The 26031-nt window shown below is 36.5% G+C and overlaps 7 protein-coding genes and 1 non-coding gene across 11 annotated transcripts; 4 read left to right on the forward strand and 4 right to left on the reverse strand.

Moving 5' to 3' along the window:
- The first annotated feature begins 182 nt into the window (after positions 1-182).
- CLT3 (CRT (chloroquine-resistance transporter)-like transporter 3) lies at positions 183-3976 on the forward strand. 2 transcript variants are annotated; one of them, NM_001085106.2, is made up of 8 exons: positions 183-919; positions 2272-2417; positions 2516-2553; positions 2709-2824; positions 2910-3009; positions 3089-3124; positions 3214-3264; positions 3361-3976. In NM_001085106.2, the coding sequence occupies exons 1-8, from the start codon at positions 483-485 to the stop codon at positions 3793-3795; spliced, it is 1359 nt and encodes a 452-aa protein (NP_001078575.1). In that variant the 5' UTR covers positions 183-482; the 3' UTR covers positions 3796-3976. The 2 variants fall into 2 exon arrangements, with proteins under 2 accessions (NP_001078575.1, NP_001331541.1); NM_001343229.1 differs by having other exon boundaries at positions 318-919; positions 3214-3963.
- A 1670-nt stretch (positions 3977-5646) lies between these two features.
- On the forward strand, positions 5647-8430 carry CPK17 (calcium-dependent protein kinase 17). The gene is made up of 7 exons (NM_121256.4): positions 5647-6651; positions 6778-6921; positions 7026-7178; positions 7256-7371; positions 7454-7621; positions 7733-7860; positions 7962-8430. Exons 1-7 carry the CDS (start codon positions 5970-5972, stop codon positions 8155-8157), a joined length of 1587 nt encoding a protein of 528 aa, NP_196779.1. The 5' UTR covers positions 5647-5969; the 3' UTR covers positions 8158-8430.
- A 217-nt stretch (positions 8431-8647) lies between these two features.
- Positions 8648-8991, reverse strand: AT5G00380. Its single transcript, NR_144134.1, has 2 exons — positions 8970-8991; positions 8648-8825 (listed from the first exon to the last, which is right to left on the reverse strand). It is a non-coding gene; the product is annotated as an uncharacterized misc_RNA (transcript).
- A 323-nt stretch (positions 8992-9314) lies between these two features.
- On the reverse strand, positions 9315-10270 carry AT5G12190 (RNA-binding (RRM/RBD/RNP motifs) family protein). Its single transcript, NM_121257.3, has one exon. The coding sequence runs from the start codon at positions 9937-9939 to the stop codon at positions 9565-9567; it is 375 nt and encodes a 124-aa protein (NP_196780.1). The 5' UTR covers positions 9940-10270; the 3' UTR covers positions 9315-9564.
- Positions 10271-10361: 91 nt separating this feature from the next.
- PYD2 (pyrimidine 2) lies at positions 10362-13700 on the reverse strand. The gene is made up of 13 exons (NM_121258.4): positions 13481-13700; positions 13095-13253; positions 12958-13009; positions 12561-12830; positions 12240-12451; positions 11988-12108; positions 11710-11797; positions 11551-11629; positions 11355-11442; positions 11226-11266; positions 11099-11151; positions 10832-10988; positions 10362-10728 (listed from the first exon to the last, which is right to left on the reverse strand). The coding sequence occupies exons 1-13, from the start codon at positions 13559-13561 to the stop codon at positions 10534-10536; spliced, it is 1596 nt and encodes a 531-aa protein (NP_568258.2). The 5' UTR covers positions 13562-13700; the 3' UTR covers positions 10362-10533.
- A 2155-nt stretch (positions 13701-15855) lies between these two features.
- RGTB1 (RAB geranylgeranyl transferase beta subunit 1) lies at positions 15856-18700 on the forward strand. Of its 2 annotated transcripts, none has more exons than NM_121259.4 (10): positions 15856-16111; positions 16339-16392; positions 16505-16655; positions 16916-17032; positions 17196-17262; positions 17356-17504; positions 17768-17901; positions 17987-18085; positions 18179-18254; positions 18335-18700. In NM_121259.4, the coding sequence occupies exons 1-10, from the start codon at positions 16088-16090 to the stop codon at positions 18427-18429; spliced, it is 966 nt and encodes a 321-aa protein (NP_568259.1). In that variant the 5' UTR covers positions 15856-16087; the 3' UTR covers positions 18430-18700. The 2 variants fall into 2 exon arrangements, with proteins under 2 accessions (NP_568259.1, NP_974770.1); NM_203041.2 differs by having other exon boundaries at positions 15937-16111; positions 16508-16655.
- Positions 18701-18966: 266 nt separating this feature from the next.
- Positions 18967-21984, forward strand: AT5G12220 (las1-like family protein). Of its 2 annotated transcripts, none has more exons than NM_121260.3 (7): positions 18967-19231; positions 19414-19580; positions 19667-19773; positions 19867-19922; positions 20143-20317; positions 20582-20866; positions 20983-21984. In NM_121260.3, the coding sequence occupies exons 1-7, from the start codon at positions 19052-19054 to the stop codon at positions 21846-21848; spliced, it is 1836 nt and encodes a 611-aa protein (NP_196783.2). In that variant the 5' UTR covers positions 18967-19051; the 3' UTR covers positions 21849-21984. The 2 variants fall into 2 exon arrangements, with proteins under 2 accessions (NP_196783.2, NP_001190293.1); NM_001203364.1 differs by having other exon boundaries at positions 18972-19231; positions 19667-19740; positions 20983-21978.
- Positions 21974-25019, reverse strand: MED19A (mediator of RNA polymerase II transcription subunit 19a-like protein). Its single transcript, NM_121261.3, has 7 exons — positions 24743-25019; positions 24092-24177; positions 23680-23969; positions 23209-23445; positions 22960-23019; positions 22653-22799; positions 21974-22210 (listed from the first exon to the last, which is right to left on the reverse strand). The coding sequence occupies exons 2-6, from the start codon at positions 24117-24119 to the stop codon at positions 22749-22751; spliced, it is 666 nt and encodes a 221-aa protein (NP_196784.1). The 5' UTR covers positions 24120-24177; positions 24743-25019; the 3' UTR covers positions 21974-22210; positions 22653-22748.
- Between the last annotated feature and the right edge of the window lie 1012 nt (positions 25020-26031).

Here is a 26031-nt window from a genome sequence, read left to right on the forward strand (position 1 = left end):
TAAAATTATAGTTGAAGTATCTTCCCCTCATAAAAAAAACGAATATATTCAATAAAGGAACTACTACCACATTACATAGAGATTAATCTACTTATATATCTATTTTTATTTACATTTTCAACAACATAATTGTAGAAAGTGATGTGTAAACAACACTAGCACAAATTAAATCATTACTTATTGGTTATGTTTTCTATTAAAAGTAGGAATGTCTAAAATACCGATAACGGGCTAATTTAAGGTATAATCACTTTTTCTGAAATTTCCTGATAAGGGTTAAAATTGTCTTTTCGATGATTTACCAAAAGAAAAAAAAACATTTGTCGTATTTTGCAAAACAAGTTGGGCAGCGTGTGTTAATGCAAATTGTTTTTAAAAACAAAAGAGAGAGATAAAAAGGCAAAGTCCAAGTCAGCAACTCACTTCCGTCTCTCTCCCCCTCAAAACCAGCAGAACCAGTCTCACTCGATCCTTAATCCACCATGGCAACGACTTCTCGCCGGTTTACCACCGGTTTATTCGCCTCGATCACCTCGGTCAAATCCCATTCCGCAAACCGACCTCAATCCATCTCCCTAATCCGTCGAAACCACATCGATCATCGTCTACCGTTGATCGTTCCAAGTTCCAGGCGGTGGATTATCCAAGCGGCGAGATCCTGGGATGGATTTGACGACGGAGCTGAGGCGGAGATTAAGAAGCCAGGCGCGTATGGTTACGCGATCGGCGATAACGAGATCGAAGGGAGCAGTAGTAGTACTGTCCATGTGATCGACGGAGAGCATGTTAAGACGGCGGAGATAGTGATATGGGCGGCGGTTACGGCGGCGTTTGGCGTCGGAAACAGAGTGATGTATAAGCTCGCGTTAGTTCCACTCAAGGAGTATCCTTTCTTCCTTGCGCAACTCTCCACCTTCGGGTAAAGTACCATCTCTAGCATCTTGAGTCTTGATCAACTTCTGTTTTGCTTACTCTCAAAATGCATTAATTTTTTTTTATACTAGATCATAGTATTATATCTCTTAATCTACCTATTGAAATCTACTTAATGTTTTTACTAAAACCTACGTGTTTCTCTTTAGAGAATTTTGTGCTATGCATGAATTAGAGGTTAGTAATGTGTAATACTTCATAAGTCTAGATTTATTTGTTGGTTAACACGTTTAGTAATTCACACACACACACCACCTTAGATATTTTACTGTGAATTAGAAAAAGATACATAGTTAGGAGTGTTTTTTTAAAAAAATTCAATCATGAGAAAATTAGAGGTGTGATGTTATACATTATGAAAATGCAAAGGGCAGATACGAATAAATTAGAAACTTGTTTAACGGGTCAGAGTTGGCTTCTAGTCTCTTTCGACTTGGATACTTCTTCTTCTACAATTGGGACATTATTGTAGGCGCATTATATCATTTCTCTACATGCAATGAATGTACATACATTAATTCACATTTATTTTTGGAATAATCATATGAGTGATCGAAGTTTGTATTTATATATTCAATCTTCACAAACTACTTTTATTTAAAAATCATTTGCAAAATGCTATTTTATTGACAAAAAGATATATGCTATAAAATAAAATAAAATTCACAAACTATAGTCATTAATACAAAAAGAAATCATTGAATATGGTAGAGGGGAAACAAAAAAAAAACACGACGATGTAAGTTGGTGGAACCACATTATCAAAATAAAAGAAGGTGGTGGAACCAAATTGAATAAAGTCCGTCCATATCATTATCCGTCCCTTAGGAGCCTCTAATTAGTAATATTCTTATGGGTCCACTGTGGCTTAGAGGACTTGATTAAAACCATTCTTATTTAGTGCTAACTTTGTGAGGGTTGGAATAACGAACCAAGCTGATTCAAACCATTCCAAAACAAAGTTGTCACATATTTTAAAACCAAAGTTTACCGGACAGAGAAATATGGTGTGTTTTTCTCAAACCAAGCTAAATGGAATCCATTGTAAACCAAAATGTTCACACCTACCTATTCTTTTGGAGTCCCTTTTCCATGTGTTTGCTGTCTGCTAGTCAAGTTTCATTAGCTGATTGCCTTGCATCATATTCTTGGATCAACTTTTTTTTTTTTTTTTTTTGGGGTAATTAACAAAATGCTTAAATTTCTCAAGACTATAGGATCACATTACCTGTGTGCTTAACATAACTTTTAGATAGGCTAGAGAATTGATCTATTACAAGATAATCAATAATTTACAGAAGAAAACATTCTTTTTTTTGTTCTATTTCCTTCATGTAGGTATGTAGCTGTATATTATACTATCTTGTATTTTCGATATCGTGCTGGAACTGTCACAGATGCAATGCTCTCGGTGCCAAAATCTCCATTTTTAATTGTTGGCATCTTAGAGGCTCTAGCTGCAGCTGCTGGCATGGCAGCCGCAGGTAACGTTCATCTTTATGCAAATGTCTTATATTGTCTAGCAAAAATGCCTTCATCTCTTACGAAACAGTCTTATTGTGTTTTCATTTTCTTTACTCAGCGAATCTTTCGGGGCCATCAACGACAGTTTTATCTCAGGTTAGAAGCTGTATAAGTAAAAATATATACTTCTGTATTTGAAACTTCTTGGTTTTAAAGTGTGAATATAGCTGACAAATGTTTTTGCCCTTAAAACTTGAAACCATGTTTTCATGATATTCTTGCTAATAACATACTCAACTGTTTCCTTGTAGACATTTCTTGTCTGGCAAATTTTCTTCTCCATTATTTTTCTCGGGAGGAGATATAGCGTAAACCAAATACTCGGATGTACTCTTGTAGCTCTCGGTGTAATCGTCAGTGTGGCAAGGTTAGATCTGCTTTTGTACTTATCTTTTGGTATTTTCACAACGAATTCACAAGAGGAATCACCATTATTTTTTTTGCATCTGTAGTGGATCAGGTGCTGCTCATTCATTGAATGAAGCCGGAGTATTATGGATTCTTCTAATGGTTCTCTCTTTCTTGCTTCAAGGAGCAGGTACAGTATTGAAGGTCCGTTACTCACCTATTTACAAACCTTTGAATTTTGGTGACATTATTCTCCTTAATCTCAAATTCCTTTTTCTTATAGGAAGTCATCTTTATAGATAGCCAAAGACGATTAAAGGTACATTACAATCCCCAACACCACATTATCAGAAGTTTTTATATGTTTGTTTGAAAGACTCAAAAATCATCTACTTTTTACTACCACAGGGTGCTTCACTCGATCTATTTATAGTAAATTCATATGGTTCAGCTTTCCAAGTAAGTGTTTCACCCTAAAAATTTCTCTGTAAACTATGACTTGCATTCCAAGCCAAGTAATCTTGTCTCTGGTGGTTTTGTTTCCTTACCAATTAGGCCATCTGCATTGCGTTGCTTCTTCCATTTCTTTCAAAACTTTGGGGCATACCGTTTAACCAACTCGGTACCTACCTAAAAGATGGTGCGGTTTGTTTTCTCAACAATGGGACAATAACAAAAGGATGTGATGGGGCTCCGTTTTTGCCTCTGTTGTTTGTGATAATGAACATTGGCTATAACATTGCTCTTTTAAGACTCCTCAAGATTTCATCCGCGGTGGTTTCATGTCTTGCATCAACAGTCTCAGTGCCAATTGCAGTGTTTCTGTTCACAATGCCATTACCGTACCTTGGAGTTGCATCATCACTACCAAAAGGGTTCATGGGAGGAACAATCATACTTGTATTGGGAATGATTCTTTATAGTTGGACACCACACGGAGCTAACTCTTCTCATACTGATTCAGTCATTCCTTCACCTCCTCCAACATAGAGAGGGCTTAACTAAGGGGTTTTGCTTTTATATAAAGATTTGAGAGATTTATGCAAATTCGGTTTGTGTTTAAATAAACTTATATTTGATCATATGATGTTAATGGAAAAGTTGACATTTTGTGTGTGTTGCGTTCACATTAGTATTCTAGTTCATTAGTCAACGGCTAACATAATCTTGTCTTCAAGAGTTGTTACCCTTTAAACATATCACTACAAATCGTGTGCTAAACCATTTAAAAGACAAATCAAAACAAAATAAGAAGAAAATAGCCTGCAACAATCAAAGTTACTTCATCAAAATTGTTAAATAGTAAAAGACTAAGCAAATCCTACAAACCACTGAGTTTTCTTAAACCATTTGATTCTACTTGTGGCAAGGTCTCGAAGACACCACAAGTTGAAGGAAGACTAATAATATTTAGCTAATAAAGGTCATCTTTAACTAAACAGATTGAATCACTATTGATTCCGTTACCAAATTCTTCTACCGGTGCTTTTAGTGTAACCCCCAGACCAAATATCATCATCTCCAATAGAATCTACTCTTTCCCATTTGTTACTCTCAACTCTCAAGATTCATCTTAAAGATGTAAAACAAATGTTTCTCTTCAACTAGCTTTTCTAATAAACTCAAGATGATCAAAACCTCTTCTGTTTTCTGAATCACTATTCTCCTCTTCCAAATGTACTCCCACTCTTTTGAAACGTACTCAAACGGATGATCCCAATATGGGGTTTCTTCGACTTCTTCTTTGGGAAAATCTCCAGAGAAATCGACAATCTTGATGTGATCATCAGAAGTATACAGATAAAGCTTGCTGTTCTTATAAGCCAGATCCCAAAAACCCAAATTTGCGCCTCTTGTATACCAATTCAACCAACAATCATCTCCTTTCTTGTGTGTGAACAACTCAAGCTTATTGAAAATTCAAGCAACGACATAATCTCCTGTTCTTTCGTTTATCCACAGAACAGCTGCTCTTTCGCTTCCGAAGATATCTTTCGACACACGTTCCTTATGATAAGACTCAACGAAATAACCTCACTCATCACCACCGCTTCGTTTGAATCTCACTTGTCCACCGCGTATTGACGTCTCCATTGATGGAAGATTGATTCTTTCGCCCGGTAACATGTTAAAGATAGAAAAGTCGAGATAAGAATCTACCATCAATAGACAGTTTCCGAAGCTAGCCATATATATAATAGCTCTTGTCAGAGATTCCAAAGAGTTTCGCGTTGTAAATCTTGTCTTCTCCGGGATCGAACAACATCGAAGATTCATTATGGTAATATGAATTGCCATGGATACAGAGGCCGCTTCACGCATGTTTTCCAAACGGAGAACCACTCTAAGCAAACGTTTTTTATACGGTGAAAATCTATAGTGCTCAAGCTTTCGATTATCGGACGTAAAAGATTGGACCAATCTTGATTTTCAGACATTTTATTCACTCATCAAATGTCTGCGCTTACATCACACTAATGGGAGCTATAGGGTTAGGGTTTTAGGGTTTACAACCAACCCTGTACATTTCCCTTTTTGATGTTCTGCTTTTCACTTTGATAATTAACTGTATTTTATATTTTACTTTCTTCCTAAATACAATAAATTTCTTAACACATTCAAAATCCCATGAATTAGAAAATTGGTTTTCACATGTTTCAGATTGATGAATGAAAATTCTCATACACCTGATTACGTAGTTTCTTATGAGATACATTTATAATCATATTTATATAAGATTTAGGCAAAGGTTCTAATCTTGATTTTTATGAGTAGTTGTGGAATATAGAAGATAAGAAGAGACAGTTATGTAACAAAAATTAAAATCCCAGAAATTCCTCTCAACCTTTGTCTTAAATCCCTAAATGTTGTTTTTACTTTAAATACCAAAATTACAGACACGTTTTGGTCCTAAACTTTCTCCCTATCAACAAACCCTATAATCCTTTGAACCGAATACCAACGAAGAAAAAAAAACATTCTATTCATAGCCATTCACAACCAAAACACCTAACGTTTTCTTGCTAAAGAAGAAACAAAAACCAGAGGAAGAAAAGCAAAAAAAGTAAGAGAAGAAAAACACAAAAAAAAATAAAACCTTTCTATTTCTCTTCCTCCTTTGAGCTTTGACCTCTCCTCCATCTCCCCCACCCTTTTATGCAACAATGGGAAATTGTTGCTCTCACGGACGGGACTCAGCCGATAACGGAGACGCATTGGAAAACGGAGCTTCCGCTTCAAATGCTGCCAATTCGACTGGTCCAACCGCGGAAGCTTCTGTACCACAATCAAAACATGCACCTCCTTCTCCTCCTCCTGCAACCAAACAAGGCCCTATAGGCCCTGTCTTAGGTCGACCCATGGAAGATGTAAAAGCTTCATATTCTTTAGGGAAAGAGCTCGGGCGAGGCCAATTTGGTGTCACACACCTCTGCACACAGAAGGCAACAGGTCATCAATTTGCTTGCAAGACGATTGCAAAAAGAAAGCTTGTAAACAAGGAAGACATTGAGGATGTAAGAAGAGAAGTGCAGATAATGCATCACTTGACTGGTCAACCAAACATTGTGGAGCTTAAAGGGGCTTATGAGGATAAGCATTCCGTGCATTTGGTTATGGAGCTTTGCGCAGGTGGAGAGTTGTTCGATAGGATTATTGCTAAAGGACATTACTCGGAGAGAGCAGCTGCTTCGTTGCTAAGAACGATTGTTCAGATTGTGCATACTTGCCATTCCATGGGGGTGATTCACAGGGATTTGAAGCCAGAGAACTTTCTCTTGCTCAACAAAGATGAGAATTCTCCTCTCAAAGCTACTGACTTTGGGTTGTCGGTTTTCTACAAGCCAGGTTTTTTCACTGGAATCATCAAAAGCCCATTCCTGCTACTTGAACCAGCATCGTTGTAAACCCTGCGTGACAAATAAAAGAGGTCATGGTTATACTCATATAAAATTTGTTTCCGCTGTGTTACAGGAGAGGTATTCAAGGATATTGTGGGGAGTGCTTATTACATCGCACCTGAGGTTTTGAAAAGAAAGTATGGACCAGAGGCAGATATTTGGAGTATTGGTGTCATGTTGTATATCCTCTTATGTGGTGTCCCGCCATTCTGGGCTGGTAAAGATATTCCACAGTTTTTTCTTTATGTGTACCAAAAGAATAAACATATCTAGAGATTTTTCTATATATATTCATGTCTTGTGTAAATTACCTGATCACAGAGTCGGAGAACGGGATATTCAACGCAATCCTTAGGGGACATGTTGATTTCTCAAGTGATCCATGGCCATCCATCTCGCCTCAGGCAAAGGATCTTGTTAAGAAGATGCTCAACTCTGATCCAAAGCAAAGACTAACTGCTGCTCAAGTTCTCAGTAAGCATCTACAAAATATATAAAAACTGTAAAAGCATAACAATATATTATCTCTAATGTTATCTTCCTTTGTAAAGACCATCCATGGATCAAGGAGGATGGAGAGGCACCAGATGTTCCTCTTGATAATGCGGTGATGTCCAGGCTCAAACAATTCAAAGCAATGAACAATTTCAAGAAAGTTGCATTACGGGTAACAATCATATATCCCTTACCCAATAGAATATGACTATCAGTAGAGTATCCTAACCTAGAAACCTGAAACCATTGGACAGGTGATAGCAGGCTGCTTATCAGAGGAAGAGATCATGGGGTTGAAGGAGATGTTTAAAGGTATGGATACTGATAGTAGTGGAACAATTACACTCGAGGAGTTAAGACAAGGACTTGCTAAGCAAGGTACAAGGTTGTCAGAATATGAAGTTCAGCAGTTAATGGAAGCTGTGAGTCCTTCTTGTACTTGCAAGAGATTTAGCTTTAGTCAAATGCCGAGCAACAGAGTAGGGAGGGGACTCACCACTAATTTTGTGTTTTTTTGCTCTGTGTATCTACAGGCTGATGCTGATGGTAATGGAACAATAGACTATGGCGAGTTTATCGCAGCCACAATGCATATCAACAGACTTGACAGAGAAGAACATCTTTACTCAGCCTTCCAACACTTTGACAAAGACAACAGTGGGTAAGTACTTGACAGTACAGTTTGTTATATAACTGATTCCAGACTTTAATCATGAATATGAAGCTTATGAAACAAAAATCCACCTCGCTCTCTGTTCCCAGATATATCACAATGGAAGAGCTAGAGCAAGCCCTACGGGAGTTTGGCATGAATGATGGCAGAGACATTAAGGAGATCATTTCCGAGGTTGATGGAGACAATGATGGTCGGATAAACTATGATGAATTTGTGGCAATGATGAGAAAAGGAAACCCGGATCCAATCCCAAAGAAGCGGCGTGAACTTTCATTCAAATGAACACAATTGTTGAAGTAGAGGAAGAGAGGAGATAGAAAGAGAGTTACACACAGGGGTCGAGAAACTCATCTTCCTTTCAAAATGAGAAATAAGGCAAAGCAAATATCAAAGAAAATTATTCTAAAGTGGAGGAGATCTTTAAGGGAGGAGAAGGCTCAAGAAGGAAAACAAAATCATTTGGGGCATTTGGGGGGAGGTGTTTGATATAATGTACATTTTCTTTTCTAGTTGTCTACTACTGCTTAAAGTGCCATGGGTTTCTCAATGTACTTCAAAAAAAAAAAAAAAAACTTTTTCAATTCTCTTGTATGTGTTAGTGATTATTCGTTCTCATTTCCTAGCAAAACAGTGAGCACCACTTTGGAAAAGAATCGTAGCTAAAGACAATATATATCAATTTATTGTTCAAAAGTTCTGCTTAAGAACTCGATTCATTAGAGAGAAAGATCAAATGAAGAGCAAAGCCAGAAAGAGTCATAGAAAAATGGAATTCAGACTACCAAAAAAATGAAGGATAAATTAGTTATACCTTGATGTTTGGCTGCAGTGCGAAAATAATTCCATCTTCCACATAAACATCAGCAAGTGCATTCAATATAGTACCCCTCATTTGATCAAAATCCAACTGGTTGACACACCACACCATACTCTCTCCCTGCATCATAAAACTGTAAACAAAAAGATGCTCAACTCTGATTCCAAACAACGACCAACTGCTTGTCAGAGGAAGAGATCATGGGGTTGAAGTTTAAAGGTATGGACACTGATAGCAGTGGAACAATTACACTCGAGGAGTTAAGACAGGGACTTACTAAGCAAAGGTACAAGGTTGTCAGAAAATGAAGTCAGCAGTTAACGGAAGCTATGAGTACTTCTTGTACTTGCAAGAGTTTCAACGCCGAGCAGCAAGGAGACTAACACTATTTTCTGTTTTTCTTTATTTTGTTCGGCTCTGCGAATCATACAGGTCGAGGCTGATGGTAATGGAACAATATAGACAATGGAACGTTTATCGCAACCACAATGCATATTAACAGACTTGAAAGGGGATTTGGGAGAGCTGTTGAATTATGTATATTTTCTCAATGTACTTAAGTTCTTCTTTTTCAATTCTCTTGTATGTGTTAGTGATTTTTCGTTCTTACTTAGTTCCTAGCAAAACACTGAACACCAATCTCGGAAAATTGCATCAAAGCACAAAAAAAATTGTCACAGCAATAGCTAATTTGGGATTAAAAGATGTATTTTTCATTGCTTGGTCGATGTAAATGACAAAAGAGCAAACCTTACATAAAGAACTCCACTAAATTCATACAGATAAAAGAAAGTTTCACATCTCCCAGAATTTCAAAACCCTAAATTGCAGCAGTAACAGAACGACCATAAGAAGATCGAATTCAAGGACAATTACTTATCTTTGGTAGAGACTCCATACTTCTCCTGCAACTTGGTGATCTCATCTTCACTCTTCTTCTGGTCAAACTTCTTGCTCATCTTCGCGTGCTGGTAGTATAACACGATTAGGTACCGATTCGCGACGTTGAAGCCAGAGAGATGGTCGACGGCGTTCTTGGCATCGTAGATATCCTCGTAAACGACGAAGGCAGTACCTTTCGTCGCCTTGTCGCAACCGATTCGAATCTGGCGAATTGCGCCGTACTTGCCGAAGATATCGTACATCTCTTCGCTCGTTATGTTAAAGGGAAGGTTACGAACGTAGAGCACGCGATTCACCTCCGGTGGGAGTCTGGTGTTACTCTTGCGAAGACTGATTGTTGTCATAGCTTCTCTTCTTCTTCTTTTCCTTCCTTTATTAGCCGGTGATTTGTTATCGCCGCCGTGAAAAAAGTTCTTCTATCGGAAAATGAAAGTTAATAGTTCTGATTACGATTGATGCGATGCGAGTATTTATAGGGTGGAAGAATTAAAGGGTATAATCGTCTTTCCGAATGCAGGCTTGGGGGATTTTGATTGACGATTTTATGTAAACCATTAAAACCAAAAGTAATTTACCAAACCGATATCTATTTCTGGTTTGATGGCAAAAACCTGAACGCCTTTCAGTGTTGATCAACCTACTAAAAAAGCAGCCTTATATACCTGTGCGGCCTCCAGCTCAAAAGCTTGATTATTGGAAACAGTAATGTTTAAACTAAGAAGCTTTTCGCATGTCTCCTCTTTTTCTTCTAATACACACAGGATTTGAGATAAAGAGAACATAGACTAATTAACTCACGGATAAATTTTACAATCTTTTATTTTTTCTCAAAACCAGACTACATGCACATTATTCATAATCGCTCTTTCAATACTTTTAATACAAATTATGTACAATTGTTCTTACAGAATCACGATATGCAGATAGATACCTGCACTTTACGTAGCTTCAGTTCTGACACGCTTAACTGGAGCTCGAAGAGAAGATAGATAATTAGCATCTGATTTCTCAATACCATCGAAAAGGTAACTGAAAGGAGGCATCTCTATATACTTGCCACTTCTTGGAACAACTTTAAGTTCCTCGTTTTCCCACACAATTCGTCCTCCTGCTATTGTCACTTCAACTTTTCCCTGAGATTTAACAATCAAGTCCCCAATAAAATAAAAGGTTATGATTGCTCAGAGATTATACAAATCAGTAAAGACGAATTGTTTGTAAAAAGGGTATCATTACCTTTCCTCTTCTGCCCTCGTAGACGTTTGTGTCTGATCTTGAATGATGAGACTTTGAGCTAATCTCGTAGCTTGAGTTTGGATTCAATATGATAATATCTGCATCCGAGCCAGCAAGGATAGCTCCTTTCCGTGGATATATGTTGAAAATTCTAGCACTGACAAACTTAAAGTCATTTCAAATGCAAACACATAACTTTCAAGTAAAAGCTCATTGGAAAAAGCAAATTTTCAACATTAAAAAGAAGCTTCGAAAGAGCATATATACCACTCAGTGCTGGTTATTCGAACATAATCAGTAGCTGAGAGTTGGCCAGACTCCTGGATTAGGATATACAGAAAACGATTAAAACTTCTGTACAGAAAGAAGAATTTATTATTCCACAAGTACTTACCACCATCGTGTCCCATATCAAGTGCATCCGTTCCTCAAGGCCTAAACATATGGACAAGTTCAAAAGTATTTACAGGTTAGCAGGGGCAGTGAGCAGAGAAAGCAAGAAACCAGTCAAGTCAGCTATTACCATTAACACCATTAGGTATTCTGCGGAAATCATCAAGTCCTAGAGCTTTTTGTGTAGAATTGAAAGTGCAGTGATCAGTTCCTACAAGCTGCAGAGATTATCCCAATAAAAGGAGAAAAAGGTGTTTAGAAGATCTTAACATTTTGATGCTACAGGTCATGCAATTCTCTAGTTTATGCACAGCGAGGAAAGAAACCTGAAGGATTCCTGTGGAAAGGGCATCTTGTAGGGCTTTCCCATGTCCTACTGGTCTGATAGGTGGACTCATGACATACCTGAAATATTGAGAAAAACTTTGAAAATCTGAAAGAATAAATGGGAATCATTTGATTAACAGAACTGAAGGATTTATTACTTGGACGCAATTGTGAAGTCAGGATCCCAAAGCCAATGATCATCAAGGATTAATCCAGACACAACAGGCTCTCCAATAACCTTCTGTCCTGAAATACATAACAAAAAAACTTTTCATATTTATTAAGCCAAATACTAAGTAAAAATTTGAAAGGTACTTTTCTACACATATGTTATTGCACTAGTGGATGTTCGGATAGGAGATTGATTTCTAACAGGATAATGTCCATACAATGAGAAAAGCAAAAGGTTAGTCCTACATGAGTTGTAACAGAAAACCTGATTTTCGAGCTTTAGCAATCTCGTCCATTGCATCAACACTCATCACATGAACAACATAGAGAGGCGTGTTAATAAAACGAGCCAAACGAATTGCTCTAGCAGTGGCCTCTCCCTCGAGCTGACATTGTCAAACAAGGATCTTGTTTTAGTAGCTTCAACAAAGCTTTACAGAGGCAAGAGCAGATATAGGAGAAAAGAAAAAATCTAGGAGGCAGTATAATAAAATGGAAAATGCTTGACGCAAATTACCACAGGAGGCCTTGAAAGAGCATGACCCTCTGGACCTGTAATGCCCAGTTCAATCATTCTTTTCTGTCCTTCGAATACTGCATCTCCATTTTCAGCATGAACCATGGCCAAGGCACCGAGGGATTTGCATCTTTTAAGTCCTTCTAGGAGTAGGTCATCAGTTACCATAAGAGATCCTTTATACGCTAGGAAAAACTTGAAAGAGTTGATACCTACAAAATTTAGAGATATATGCACTCAGTTTCATCTTAGCAGGGAAACTAAAGGGATAGAAACACCAAAACTGTGAGGCATCAATGTGTCACAAGACAAGACATTTACCCTTTTCCTTGACCAACATCTCCATGTCCCTGGAAACACCTTCATCCCACTTTGTGATTGCCATATGAAAACCGTAATCCATACAAGATTCTCTAGATTTGTTTTCATAGGCTTCAAAACCAGCCACCAGATTCCCATTGACAGGTATAACAAAGTCTATATGCATAGTTGTTCCACCAGCTAATGCCGCTGCCTGACCACTGAAGAAATCATCAATAGTCTCGGTACCCATAAATTCCATGGCGAGGTGCGTGTGGGGGTCAATTCCTCCTATTTACATCAGGGACAAGAGTAAGATGAAAATGCTAACCATTCTTAATTAGAACTGAAACTAGTTAAGGATTCAAAACAAAAGGCTAAAATTTTGGAAAGTATCAACTAGTATGAATTGATTAACCTGGCATGACAAACTTTCCAGTAGCATCGAGGACAGTGACTTCATCCCCAACCTGTTTACATAAAAACAAACAGATCAAACTTGGAATTTAGATTCTCACAAAAGATGAAGGACAGATTACAAGGGAATAGTTAGACCTTAATGTTTGGCTGCACAGCGACAATAATACCATTTTCCACATAAACATCAGCAAGTTCTTGATGGTGTGCATTGACAACAGTACCTCCTTTAATCAAAATCCTCGTCGATGAAACCCCACAAGATCCCACACCATTCTCTCTCCCTGCACTACAAAACTGCAAGAAAACACATCAGAGAGATCATTTTCGATTTTAGACACATGTGGATAGCTTTTTTTCCAGAAAATTATAAATCAAGCTCCAAACTTGTTCTTGAAAGTTACTGTGTTAAGAACTAGATGTTATAAGTGGACGGAGCTTTCAGTGTTACTTCAAACAAATCAAGGAGACAAAGCTCGACGGAAACTGATATCTGATCATTATTACAAGGTTCAAAGACAGACCTGAGTAGTGGATTCTGACGCGGATGGTGACGGAAACAGAAGAAATAGAGAGACGATGAAGAAGAATGCATCCAGAGCCATTGATGATTCAGCTTCTCGCGAGTCTTGCTTGATTCAGCTTCCTATCATTGTTTCCATTCTCTTTTTGTTATTGGCCGATCAATTGGAAAGTCAACGGAAAATCAAATCATTTAATAAAACCGGTTAAACCGGATTTGAATTTCAATTGGTTTTTGCCAAATTGCAGCAGAGCTGGCCGGTTCGCGGTTTCAATAGAACCCTTAAGGTAAGGTAAGGGATTTTACTTTGCCCTTTTAGTTGAATCAATTTTTGAAAAACCCTCACTTATTCTTACTACCCCATCTCCTTCTTAACCTATTTGAAATACAATTTTACCCTTCTCCTTTATCCTTTTTAATTTTCTATTTAAGTTTTGCTACCAAACAATCTATTAAAATCAACCAATCATTTACATTTTATTTCCTATCTCATTAATCAGTTAAACCTACAAAAAAACGCTGGACAACAGAAACCAATAGGTACAACTATGTTGATGAACTTCTACGAAAAACATATAATTACATATCGTTTTATTTTTCTCTTTCATTTTCAAGTTATAATCAAAAAGACTTCAGTCATACGCGTTTCTTATAATGGATACTATTAATTTTCTTGTCGTATTTATACAAATTAATATGTTTTGTATTGGTACAACTAAGTACAACCCGCACAACTAAGGTCTTTTCACTTGGCTAGTTTTCAGAATATTATAAAATATGAAAATTTAAATCCAAACTAAGAAAACTTAAATAATGCATACACAATGGTAATGAAATTACATAATTAGTTTTTGACAAAAATCATATTTTCTAAATTAATGAAACTCTTATCACAAAATCTAACATTCATACACTAACAACCTTAAACTTTCATGGTTACTTTGTATATTTTAACAAAACAAATTAAAAATTTTAAATACTTGTAATTAGATAAATATAAATACACCGATACAAAGTAATTGTATTTTGATGGGGGAATACCATATGTTCTACCCATAAAAATTAATTTTGAGTTGATAACAACTAGATTTATTATATTCTCGATATTGTACAACTATGAGCAAAAATGTGCAACCGAGTACAACTGTACAACTATGGGCAATATATTTTTCAGATATTTATAGATATTTTTTAGATATTTGTAGATATTTTATAATAAAAATTAGCTTTATTCTTTTGTGATAAAAATATTTAGTTTTTTTTGTCATCAAAAATACTTAATTTTATAGTTAAATAAACTATATTTTTCCCTTTCAAACTTTTTTTTCATTTTCAAAACACTGTTATTTAATAAAATAAAATACTAACATTCATAAAAAATTTTGTGTTTTGTTTTGGATCAAAATACATTGACGTGTAGATTCATATTTATTTTGGAGTTTTTTTTGACAAGAAATCTTAGATTCATACCTAAACCCAGATACATAATTGTACATGAGCGTACCAGTTGTACCTAAACGCTTAGATCTATTATCTTAAAAACCAAAAGACAGCCGAACAATTGTATCTAAACCCAAAAACCCAACATAATTATATCTAAAAATTTAGCCACAATTATACCTAAACACAACACTATCTAAAGACTCAAACACGAAGTCTTCTTCTTCTCTTTGTCATTCTCCTTCTCAATTTCTTTCTCCACAGCTTTCTCCTTCTTCCCTTTTCTTCTAGTTTTTATCATTCAAAAGCAATCTCATAATATTTTGTTTTAATGCATTTCACAAACTGTCTCTAAGGAACAAAATTCAAATTCATTCGAATCCCAATTGTAATCCTAAAAACTAAGTCGTAATGGCTATTACAAGAGGCTTTTAAGGGACAATTTCGATTTTAAATAGATAATTAATTCAAATTTGAATTGTACTCATAAAAATCTAAATTATAATCGAAATTTCATCCAAAATCCATCATTTTCAAACAAAATCAAAGAGGAAAAGAGATCAAACTATCAAATCTAATAAGAAATAAAACTCTAATTAAACACAACACCATCAATCATCATATATGGAATAGAGATAGATCTTTGGATTGATAGAAACAAATGAAAAGGTAAAAAAGATGGATCTTTGGATTGATAGAAAGAATGAAAAGGCAAAAAGAAGACGAAAGATTATATATGGAATAGAGAGAAGAGAGTAAAGAGAAGAAGAAGAAGAAGAAACAAATCAAAAGTTTTGTTTTTGTTGAATTGAGAGAAAAATAAATTGAGATGAAAAAAATTTGATCTGAGAAATTAAATTTTTTTTTGTTGAGAATAAAAGATCCAAAATTGTTATGGATCTAGATCCAACATAGAGGTTGGGTTGTAAATAAGTAAAAAACTCTAGTTTTACTTGTCTTTTATTATTATTCTGATTTAAAATAAATAAATAAACATATGTTTTTTTATAAGGGGCTAACTAGAGAATGTTTGAAGCTGAGGGGGTGGACTAGATTAAAATCCTAAGCTAAGGAAGAAGAAGGTTTTGATGTTAGTGAAAGGTTAGATTTTTTATTCCGATCTTGGTCAGTCTCCTCCAATCGTGATTTCTCTTCTGGATCCAAGCTGATGAGCTCTACGTCTTCCTCCCAGGTCATCACTCTTCTCTTTTTATGATTGTGAACTTGTTTTCGATGGTTTTGATCGATTTCTGGTTCAGTTTTTTTTTTATCCTTCTTAAAGGATTTTATACTATAGATGGGTCGATCAAGTGTTATTGATATGCCATTGAAGTGAACTAAGCTTGAAATGAGCCAAGTTAAGTCTTTTATGGGGATTCTTACGAAGTTACTGAATCTGATGTGAATATTTTGTGGCAGATGGTTCAGCTCGTAGCTGACAAGCATGTACGTTACATTCTGATGGCAGAAAAGGTACCTAGAAACTGTATAGAACCTTTGCTCGTTTTCTCTGTTTATGTCACTGTGATTGTATAGCTTATGTTCTTCTTTTCAATTGCTTTTTGAATTTTATTTAATTTGCTAGAAGAAAGAGAGTTTTGAGTCTGTGGTGATGGATCATCTAAGAATGAATGGTGCATACTGGGGACTCACCACTCTCGACTTACTTGACAAGCTCGGCTGTGTTTCTGAAGAGGAAGTCATTTCATGGCTCATGACTTGCCAGCATGAATCTGGTGAGTACTTGAGTATCAGATCAGCTCTTTTTTTACTTACTGATAGAATGATGTAAAAAAAGGGATACATGGGCTAGGCAGTGAAAGCAGGTGTCTTTGACAATTATGAGAAAATAATCATTGGCTGTGATTGCTATATAAGAACTAGCAATAAGATCTATGGGGACCTTTAAAGTTGCTGGGTGGTTTCATATTTTGGTTCGTATTCATAAGATGTCGCCACAGTCGAAGTTGAAAACAAGTTGTTCTTTTCTGAGCAGGTGGCTTTGCCGGTAACACTGGACACGATCCACATATCCTATATACACTCAGTGCTGTACAAATCTTGGCCCTATTTGACAAAATCAACATTCTTGACATTGGGAAAGTGTCAAGTTGTATCCTTTTGCACTTAGCTTTTTGTCAATGTCACTAACTCGTTCTTCTTCACAAATAGTCATGGTGGAACTTTCATATGTTAATTAATCAATGATGTTAAACAAGAAGGAAAAACCCTGCCTTATAGTAGATATTATTATGTTTTCCTATATACAATATTAGATGTTGCTAAGTTGCAGAATGAAGATGGATCCTTCTCAGGAGATATGTGGGGAGAAATAGATACGAGGTGTTTTTCCTTGCCATGTATTACAAAGACATTTATATATTTCCTGTTGGTGATTTCACTATGTTGAATCTTAACAGCAAGCTGTTTATGCAGGTTTTCGTACATAGCTATTTGCTGTCTCTCAATATTGAAATGTCTTGACAAAATCAATGTGGAGAAGGCCGTTAAGTACATTGTGAGCTGCAAAAACCTGGATGGTGGTTTTGGGTGCACACCTGGAGCAGAGTCCCATGCAGGACAAAGTATGTTATGCTATTTGAGTATTTTTCTGTGCCATCTTCCCAATTGTTACTTGCAATTAGTGTTATAGGTGACTTTACAGAATTAACAAGGCCAACCGCATCACTGCCGTTTAACTATTCCAATGACTAGATACTCAGATGTTTATTTTTCTGTAGTCGACGTGCTATTGATACATCTTTATGTAAATTGTATAGGACAGTTTCATGGTTGGGAGATATGGTAAAAAGACGGTATTCTTTATTTGTTTCTTCTGTTACTGCAGTTTTCTGCTGCGTTGGTGCTCTTGCTATCACTGGGAGTCTCCATCATGTTGATAAGGACTCACTTGGTTGGTGGTTATGTGAAAGACAATTAAAGGCTGGGGGCTTAAATGGACGTCCTGAGAAACTCGCTGATGTAGGCATTAAGCTCATCTCCAATGAGAGAGACCTTTGTATGATTTCCTTGGTTCTTACACATTTTTTACTGTTCTTATTTCCAGGTTTGCTATTCTTGGTGGGTCCTATCGAGCCTAATCATGATAGATAGAGTTCACTGGATCGACAAAGCAAAGCTTGTCAAGTTCATTCTGGACTGTCAGGTTCGTCTCCAACAAGAAAATTCATATCGTTACTAATAAGCCAGTTTTGATTGAAAGCTCTCATCTCATCTATCTAAATTTGAATTTGAATAGGATTTGGACAACGGAGGCATCTCAGACCGACCCGAGGATGCTGTTGATATCTTCCACACCTACTTTGGAGTTGCGGGTAACTTTCATTTGTCTCTTCTTTTAGCTCATCTCTTGCTGTGAAGCCAAAAGTGGTCTTATTTCATCAAATTGGTGCAGGGCTTTCCCTCCTTGAGTATCCTGGAGTCAAAGTAATTGATCCAGCCTATGCTTTGCCTGTTGATGTCGTCAACCGGATTATATTCACCAAATGACTGCAATGGGTATATGATCTTAATGGTCAAACAATATGGCCGCAAGGCTCTCTATATGATTTGTTCATTGAATAATTTACTTGGCGGTTTTAGAAGTTATGTATGCTCAAGGAGGAGGAGATTGCAATTTGGGTATGGGAACAGTCTCAAATCTCAATGTTGTATAACTTGCTACATTATTGAGGTTTCTGATGTAATGGAAACGAAGTTGTGTTGCTGCTACATTATATAAATCACATTAATGTGTTTTTTCTCCACACTTTTCATTCTGATTTACTTCTTGAAAAAAGTGAACTAATGTGTTTAGGAGTGCTCAATACTTATAGACCGAACCAATTTAATTAACAAATTGAACAATTTAGAGAAATTGCAAAGATTATAGTACACAAATCATAATTACAAATAAATTTTATTTCCATTGCAGTAAACTAAAAATTAAAACTCTTGTATCGAATTTTGCAAATATATTTCCTTTTAAATTTTTTACCTTGGGGTTTAAAAAAAAAGAGTAAAAGAAAATCAGGATGTCTAAACCCTAGTACGCCATTAGAGAGGGTTCAGCTCAAGTGCTCTGTTTTTGTTTGTTTGGTAAAACCCTAAAAGCTTTCGAGCCGACTCTTCAATGGAGGCGCTAGCGGGAATTGAAGCAGACATCGAATCGTATTTCGGAGAGCAGGATCAACAGAAATCGTCACCGGACGGCTGCAAACAGGTCCCGTGGCTGAGCTGGGAAGAGTGGGACTCTGTGAGAGAGTCTCTCTTCTCTTCTTCTCCGGATAGAATCGCTTCTGCATTGGAAAGGGTAATGCTTTTCTTCACGTGTTTCCAATTTGCTACAGAAATTGGATCAAGTTTACTGCTTTATAGACCAGAGAGCTTAAAATTAGTTGAATGAAGCTTGCTGCTTCAGACCAGAGAGCTTAATGGTTGTTACTTTATATGTGTAAAGTAGGGATTTTTAATCTCTTTTGCGGATTTTTTCAGGTTGCAACATGGCGAAGTAGAGGATCTCTTCCAGCGCCTGTGGATGTTACTTGTTCCCTTATTGAAATTCAACTCAAAGATGGCTTTATTCCGAGGGAGAAACAATCAGCAGATGCATTGTATTCAGAGCATTTACTGCAGATGCTATATTGCATGGGAATACTCAGGTGACTATGAGTTTGCTTCCCATTTCTTGATATGTTTTGGTTTGTTTGGTCCCTGCAATTGTTGACTCGTATTTTAATTTATGTAGGCTTGTGAACTGTGTCATAGAAAAGACAAGGAGGAGAGAAGACGTTTCAATTGCGGATGCTGCTAGAGCAATCGGTATCCCACGTAAATTAATCGATCTTCGTCATGGTAAGAATCTTTGGGGACCTTTCCTTGGTTGCTTACAGTGACTTTTCGATTCCTGGATGATGCTGATGATTGATTTGATTGTTCTATTTGTAGAGGGTTCTCACCGTGAGCTCCCTGCACTCTCGGTGCTTCGGGATGCTGCAGATGAGGTACACTGTTTTCCTTCTTAATTCTGTTTGGCATTCTAGATTTCCTTATTTCAAGTATCATAGTTCATGAAGGTCTGCTACCCTGTTATTCAAAACGTTTGCTCTTAAGATCTTTTTTGAAGGATCCAAAGAGTCTTTTTAAAAAGATGTTTTATGTGGTGTGTTCTTGGACAATACAGAAGATTTTAACTTGCTTGCATACATTCGTTGGTCGTTGTAGGCTCTTGAATGGTTGAAATCGTATTATTGGGAGCAACAAAAGTATCAAATCCCCTTAAAGAGAGATGGAACAGCTAGCATCAGAAGAGAAGTCAAATCCAAACTCAGGAAACTTGCTTTCTCCTTGCAGCTGAAGCGTAATCCTCAATTTGACTCCCCTTTGGTCAAAGAAAAATGTAATACTTCTTTTGTATCTTGGATCTTGTGCTGGGGAAGGGCTAGTAAGTAGTAACACCAAGCAAAAAAATGGGAATGATCCCATCGGTGTCTTGCTTGTTTACCTCGATGAAGTTTATAATGACATGATACATTGGTTTTGGCTGCACTAGATTATTTTTCCAGCTTTAGAGATGGAAATAATTTTGGGTTGCATTTTCGTGTTTAACTTCGCATATCTGTTAATTCGTAAGGTCATATAAGGTTATTTTTGTGATTTTCAGGTTCTAATAAAAGGATAAGGAAGATTGTAAGCAGCCTTGTTGAGTTATACCCTTCTTTCTCCGCAGAAATTTCATCTGTGCTCCTTGAATTCTTACTCAAGGCCTTGGATTCTTCAAAGTCGACAGATCTTCAGAATAAGGCTGGGCAAGATTTCAGGGTCTTTCTAGATGAATGGAAACCTGTAATAATGGAACTCTCAAATAGAGAACCTGAGTTACTTTTGACTCTACTCAAGGAAGTCCTTGATATGATCCAAAATAATGAACGGAGAAGACATGAAACCGGTAACTATTGGTTTATCCTAAATGCTTTTTCTCTTAAGGATCCTCAGTTGAAACTTTAAATTGTTTTCAGATCGTTTCTAACATGTATGAATTGTATCTAAATTTGCATCTTACAGAAAAGCCAGTGGAAGAGGTTTCTCAAGTTGAGCAGGTCCCTTTCTTGTTTGCATGGCTTGTGAGTCTTCTCAATGGATCAAAGCATTTTCAGAGAAACAGTTCTCTAGAAGTGAAACCTCCAAGCATTTTCCTTATGGAACTTATACGTAGATGTCTTGTCTTGGGAGCCTTAGGATATGAGCTGGTTTTGAAATCAGCATTTCTACTCGCAGAGATTGTGGGAGGCCGTGTCTTAAAGGAGAAGCTCATAAAACTTCCTCTTATGCATAAAAGCTCTGCAATTGTTCCATTGAAACAGAGTTCTACTCTTGTAACAGCTAGTACAACGCTCCTTGAGCAAGAGAAGAATCTCGGTAATGCAGGCAAGAGACTTGAGTTCGTCAAACTTCAACTCTCAAAGAAGAAAGGTATTGACACAGACAAAACCGGTAACAGATGGAGAAAGGCAAAAACATGGAGCCCTTGTCCAATTGGTATGTTGCCTCGGATCATTGGATCTTCTGGACGTTTACCTCTTCTTGACAATCAGAATGCTAAGAGCATCTCAAAACAAGCACAAGGTAACAACAATGCGAAGAGAGGAGCTGAGTGTAATAGAAATCAATTGGAGAAATCGCCATGCAAGCGAGCAAGGAAGAGTGCAGGAGATTCTGAATCAAATGATGTGACATTGGAATCATACGAGGAAGAAGCTGAGATGGAAATAGAACATGCATATGAGGAAACTGAAACTGTAGCAGAAGAGAATCTGATGTGGAATGATGAAGAGGAAAGTAGAAGCTGCCTTATGATAGATGGTGAATGGAAAAGAGTAAATGATGGAGAACTCTCGGGGATGGCTTCTAGTGTTACAATTTGTGTTTGAGATTTCGACAGATGTAATCATATAATCCGACATATTTTTGAGAAAATAGTTCAGATATTTGATCAATTTTTACAGGCATAGTCGCAGACAGATAGACATTGTGACACTCAAGTAAAAGTAAATAAGTGGATTTGACAGTTACTTTTTCAACAACATCAATTGGTAAGTAAATTATTATACATGAATAGTAACGATTTGTGTTGTATTGAGTATATAGACAGAAAAGAGATGGAATAGAACACCCCAAGAAAAATGTTACAAATCTGACACCAAATCAATTATGATACTAAATTCTTCTTCTTCATTTCACAAATTTCCCCTTTCTTCTTCAAGGAATGAATTCACCAGTTTGGGCTTTTAACCTACAAAGCCAATCATTTTGTTCAACACAACTTGAAAATATAAGAAAGTAACAAAAATGTAAGCAATGATTTGTGTTAGCTGAGACTGTTCTATTTAGAAACACATCCTATCTTTGATATGTTCTTTCGACAGGTTACCCGATTTTCATTAGTTATGTATCACGGCAACTTTCTTAAGACCAGAAAAGAATCCAATACCAATACAGAAGTCGCACAGAGACACATACAATGTTCCCTTGCAAATGTTGCGTTATTTGGATTTCAGTAACTTAAAGAATACAACACAAAACTCAAGTATCTGCCTAAAAATATTATGGGTTCAGTTCCCCTAAAGTATAGTATCTGGACTATAACAGATGTATATGTTCTATGAAGGATCCCGGAATACCAAGAACACCGAAAAAATTGTACAAAAGAGACAGGACAGTACACAGATGCTTACCTAATAAGCTGTCTACAGTGAGTTGAAAAGTGCTTCTAAAGTCTCCATGACACCTACTCGAGTGCAGAATACAAAATTGGAATGTCTACAACTTTTTTAGCCAGCAACCCTTATTGCACCCACCTCATCAAGCTTTGAGCTTTTATGCTGCAACAGGTTCAATCAAGAGCTGAATCAATACAATTTATCAAAGACATATTACTAGTTCTCTAGCACCTTTGTGCAAAAAAAACATTATGGTGGAAATTTCATGTTGAGTGTTAATGAAGAACGAGAAAAATTTGAGGCCCCACTTCATTACCATTACCTTGTTTTTTTTGTGCCTCTGAACGTCATTAAGATCTTCATCTCCATCGTGTTTCCTTTTCTGAAATATAAGTGAAAAGGCTCCATAAAAACTCAATAAAATGTTCTAGAGCAGTCTCTAGATCTGCTAATTTCATGCCAAGCAGGTCAAAAAAGCAGCCTAACTCAAGAGCAACAAATACAAAACTTTCCATTAAGCTATTCTTCTTTGGAAAGACAGACACCTTCAACAAACAGACATGTTCTTTACCTTATCATGATGTTTCTTAGAATGATCACCCGAATCATGGTGGCCATTTTTGTCCTTCTTTCTGTCTCGGTCCTTGTCTTTATCTTTATCTTTGCTTCTATCTTTATGTTTGTGCTTGTGCTTCTTATGCTCTCTATCTTTGTCTTTATCCCTGTCCTTGTGTTTCTTATGTTTCCTGTCCCTATCTTTCGACTCACTTTTTGACTTAGACGGAATTGTAGGAGCTCCCTTCTCTGCCTGAAAGAAGAATAGTACCAAGGTCAATCATCTCCATAGGACACCCAGATGTAATTCACATTACTAGGGAAAGATTCTCAATTAACCAAAGAACTTGATGTTACAGGAAATAGGACATTCATTACTGAGCCAGTTTTTAAGTTCAATGTAATGGCAAATACTGTTACTCTTATGAAAAGAAGGACATTTAAAACTCAAAACACCAAGAGAGAGTGAGAAAGATCAGATTCTTACTGGGGGTAATTCAACAGGAGTCATATCATTTAGTTGGAAAGACTCCTGAAGCTCATCTATATCAAAAGGCTGGATGCGAATATTAGTCTCCCGGCTCTGTGATATGCTCTCAATAAGCTGATCTAATTGCATTCCTTCTCCTTTTCTGATCTCTGTGTCCCCAACCACATTATGAAGATAATGGGAATCTGATAAAGAAACAGGAAGAGATTTCTTGCAAAAGAATTCATGGTGTTGCACTAGTTTGAATTGAGATATAAGATCCGCAGCACCGCACAACTCTCTTGGACCTGCACTTGAAACAAACAACACATTGACCTCAAGGTGAGCCAAAGGGGAAAACAAAGGACAACGAGCTACAAAAAAAATAACTTCACGAACTGAAGAAGCTCCAAATTCGAAACCAATGTACCTCCAAATTTTAAACGTTCAGGCTCCATCTTCTCTATCGCACTCTGAATTTCTTTTGCATGATCACTGGCTCACTGCATATATATCCTACACAAGGAAACAAAAATCAGAAAAAGCATAGAGTGATAAGGAAATAATACTACTACAGAAAGCAAATTCAGCTTCGATACTATCTAAACTAACAATTCTGTAGCACAAACAATACAAAAGTTATAACTAAGCACCAGCTCATATTTCATAGTGACCAAAACTAAGAAGTAAGAAAATCTAATTTAGCATTAGATGCTATCAATTCTCAACTTTTCTGCTCCAAGCTCAAAAAAAATGAAACTAGCATCAGAAACAAAACCCTAGAAAGTTTTCGGAAGTTTGTAAAAGTAAAATTAGATACCAAGTCCATACATTTTGGATCTAGTCAACAAGAAAGTTTCATCAATTTGTTCTATTTAGGAATGAAGCTAACAAAAAAAAAATCAGACAAGCGAAGTAATCACTAGAAACGAAGATTAGACTCGATAAAAAAGCTTCAAGCAGAAGAGAAATTCGAAATTGAGGAATTTGGAATTCGAAAACGAAACAAGACAGAGCCCAATAGCAAAACCAAAATCTCAGATTCAATTGGTAGGAGAAAGAATCGAAACAATCAACATACACGTTTCTTTCGACAAGCCCAGATCTCGTTTGAGAAAGCTAGCTAACGAAAGCAGCGAAACGTGAGGGGGGAAGTGTTTGGGTCTTGGGCTTGGGTATCGAATTCCCGCCTAAAATTTTGATTTTAGCAAGTGATCGAGAAAGGACAGAGATCGAAGAAGGTTCGAGAGAGCGAAAAAGCGAGACTAGTTAGGGTTTGAGAGTCTTTTGTGTCTGATGACCAATGAGAGAGGAATTATTCTCTGTTTTCTTCCGTTGGCTTCTCTCTCAATATAATCAACAAATTACAGTCAGCCTTTTTTTATTATTATTCAAGGGCTCCGCGTGGGCTTCACGCGCTCCTTCAACACGGCCCACTTAACCAGACAAATCAAGGATCTTCCATTAGCTAAACCGTATTCGAACCGAGTAATGAATCTCTCTTTAACCGGTGGTACTCTTATCCAAACAAAAATATCCACGACTATTTATATCCGATTTAGATTGTTATCTCTTTCTATATTTTTTATTTACTTGAGTGAAAAACATGAATTGTTATTCTAAAAAACCATTATAAGACCGAAAATTATCAAAACATAAATAATGTAAGTTTTCAGTGTTTTGGGTTGGTCGGACAGGTCTAATCCGATCGAGACATGCCTAACAATATCTTCTACAATTTAAGATGAAACATACGATGAATACATACGTGTATATTTGCTGATATAACATCAGAGACAAAGTGCTTGACGAGAACAAAATGGAATAATGGTATTTTTGGGGATTTGAGTTTGTATACCTGCTCTCTACTATGTAAATGATGATTTGTCTGCTGTAAAATAAATGGGAATATAATATATAAAAACGTGATGACTGATGAGGATATATTGAGGTACATATCACATATGGTGTTTCTTGACAAATATTGGACGTAAGTCTTTGTTTTTTCTTCTATAAACTTTCAGCTTGATTTCTTAAAAACATTTGTTGCACAAGTTGTAAATACGTTTATCGAAGGTAGAAGATGCATATTGGAGAATCATATCCATATATGTATCATGTATGTAATTTAGTTCTTGTGATACTGTTTTCTTTATTCTCTTTCTTAACTCATAATAAAGTAAAATTAAAAAAAAAAAAGTAATCTTAGAAAGACTAAAAAACGAGAAGCAAATATAGATATACAACATTTATATAAAATGGAGAGGAAGAAGATTCAAGTGGTAAGTGGATTTTTTCATGTGTGTGAGTGAGTGTAAATGTGGGTGAAGAAAAAGGGAGTGAAGACAACATCATTTTCCCCAAAGAAAG

The sequence above is a fragment of the Arabidopsis thaliana genome, chromosome 5 (assembly GCF_000001735.4).
Source record: "Arabidopsis thaliana chromosome 5, partial sequence".
NCBI classification, from domain to species: domain Eukaryota; kingdom Viridiplantae; phylum Streptophyta; class Magnoliopsida; order Brassicales; family Brassicaceae; genus Arabidopsis; species Arabidopsis thaliana.

Coding starts and splice junctions, on each gene's coding strand:
- CLT3 (NM_001085106.2), top strand. CDS start 483: ATGGCAACGACTTCTCGCCGGTTTACCACCGGTTTATTCGCCTCGATC. Junction 2,554..2,708: donor CAACGACAGTTTTATCTCAG/GTTAGAAGCTGT, acceptor GTTTCCTTGTAG/ACATTTCTTGTCTGGCAAAT. Junction 3,010..3,088: donor GAGCAGGTACAGTATTGAAG/GTCCGTTACTCA, acceptor TTTTTCTTATAG/GAAGTCATCTTTATAGATAG.
- CPK17 (NM_121256.4), top strand. CDS start 5,970: ATGGGAAATTGTTGCTCTCACGGACGGGACTCAGCCGATAACGGAGAC. Junction 7,179..7,255: donor AACTGCTGCTCAAGTTCTCA/GTAAGCATCTAC, acceptor TCCTTTGTAAAG/ACCATCCATGGATCAAGGAG. Junction 7,861..7,961: donor TTTGACAAAGACAACAGTGG/GTAAGTACTTGA, acceptor CTCTGTTCCCAG/ATATATCACAATGGAAGAGC.
- AT5G12190 (NM_121257.3), bottom strand. CDS start 9,939: ATGACAACAATCAGTCTTCGCAAGAGTAACACCAGACTCCCACCGGAG.
- PYD2 (NM_121258.4), bottom strand. CDS start 13,561: ATGGCTCTGGATGCATTCTTCTTCATCGTCTCTCTATTTCTTCTGTTT. Junction 10,989..11,098: donor CGAATAACCAGCACTGAGTG/GTATATATGCTC, acceptor TAAGTTTGTCAG/TGCTAGAATTTTCAACATAT. Junction 10,729..10,831: donor ACGAGGGCAGAAGAGGAAAG/GTAATGATACCC, acceptor GTTAAATCTCAG/GGAAAAGTTGAAGTGACAAT.
- RGTB1 (NM_121259.4), top strand. CDS start 16,088: ATGAGCTCTACGTCTTCCTCCCAG. Junction 16,393..16,504: donor ACATTCTGATGGCAGAAAAG/GTACCTAGAAAC, acceptor TTAATTTGCTAG/AAGAAAGAGAGTTTTGAGTC. Junction 18,086..18,178: donor AGTTCATTCTGGACTGTCAG/GTTCGTCTCCAA, acceptor GAATTTGAATAG/GATTTGGACAACGGAGGCAT.
- AT5G12220 (NM_121260.3), top strand. CDS start 19,052: ATGGAGGCGCTAGCGGGAATTGAAGCAGACATCGAATCGTATTTCGGA. Junction 19,923..20,142: donor TTCGGGATGCTGCAGATGAG/GTACACTGTTTT, acceptor TGGTCGTTGTAG/GCTCTTGAATGGTTGAAATC. Junction 20,867..20,982: donor ACGGAGAAGACATGAAACCG/GTAACTATTGGT, acceptor TGCATCTTACAG/AAAAGCCAGTGGAAGAGGTT.
- MED19A (NM_121261.3), bottom strand. CDS start 24,119: ATGGAGCCTGAACGTTTAAAATTTGGAG. Junction 23,970..24,091: donor TGAACGTTTAAAATTTGGAG/GTACATTGGTTT, acceptor TTTCAAGTGCAG/GTCCAAGAGAGTTGTGCGGT. Junction 23,020..23,208: donor CTAAGAAACATCATGATAAG/GTAAAGAACATG, acceptor CTTATATTTCAG/AAAAGGAAACACGATGGAGA.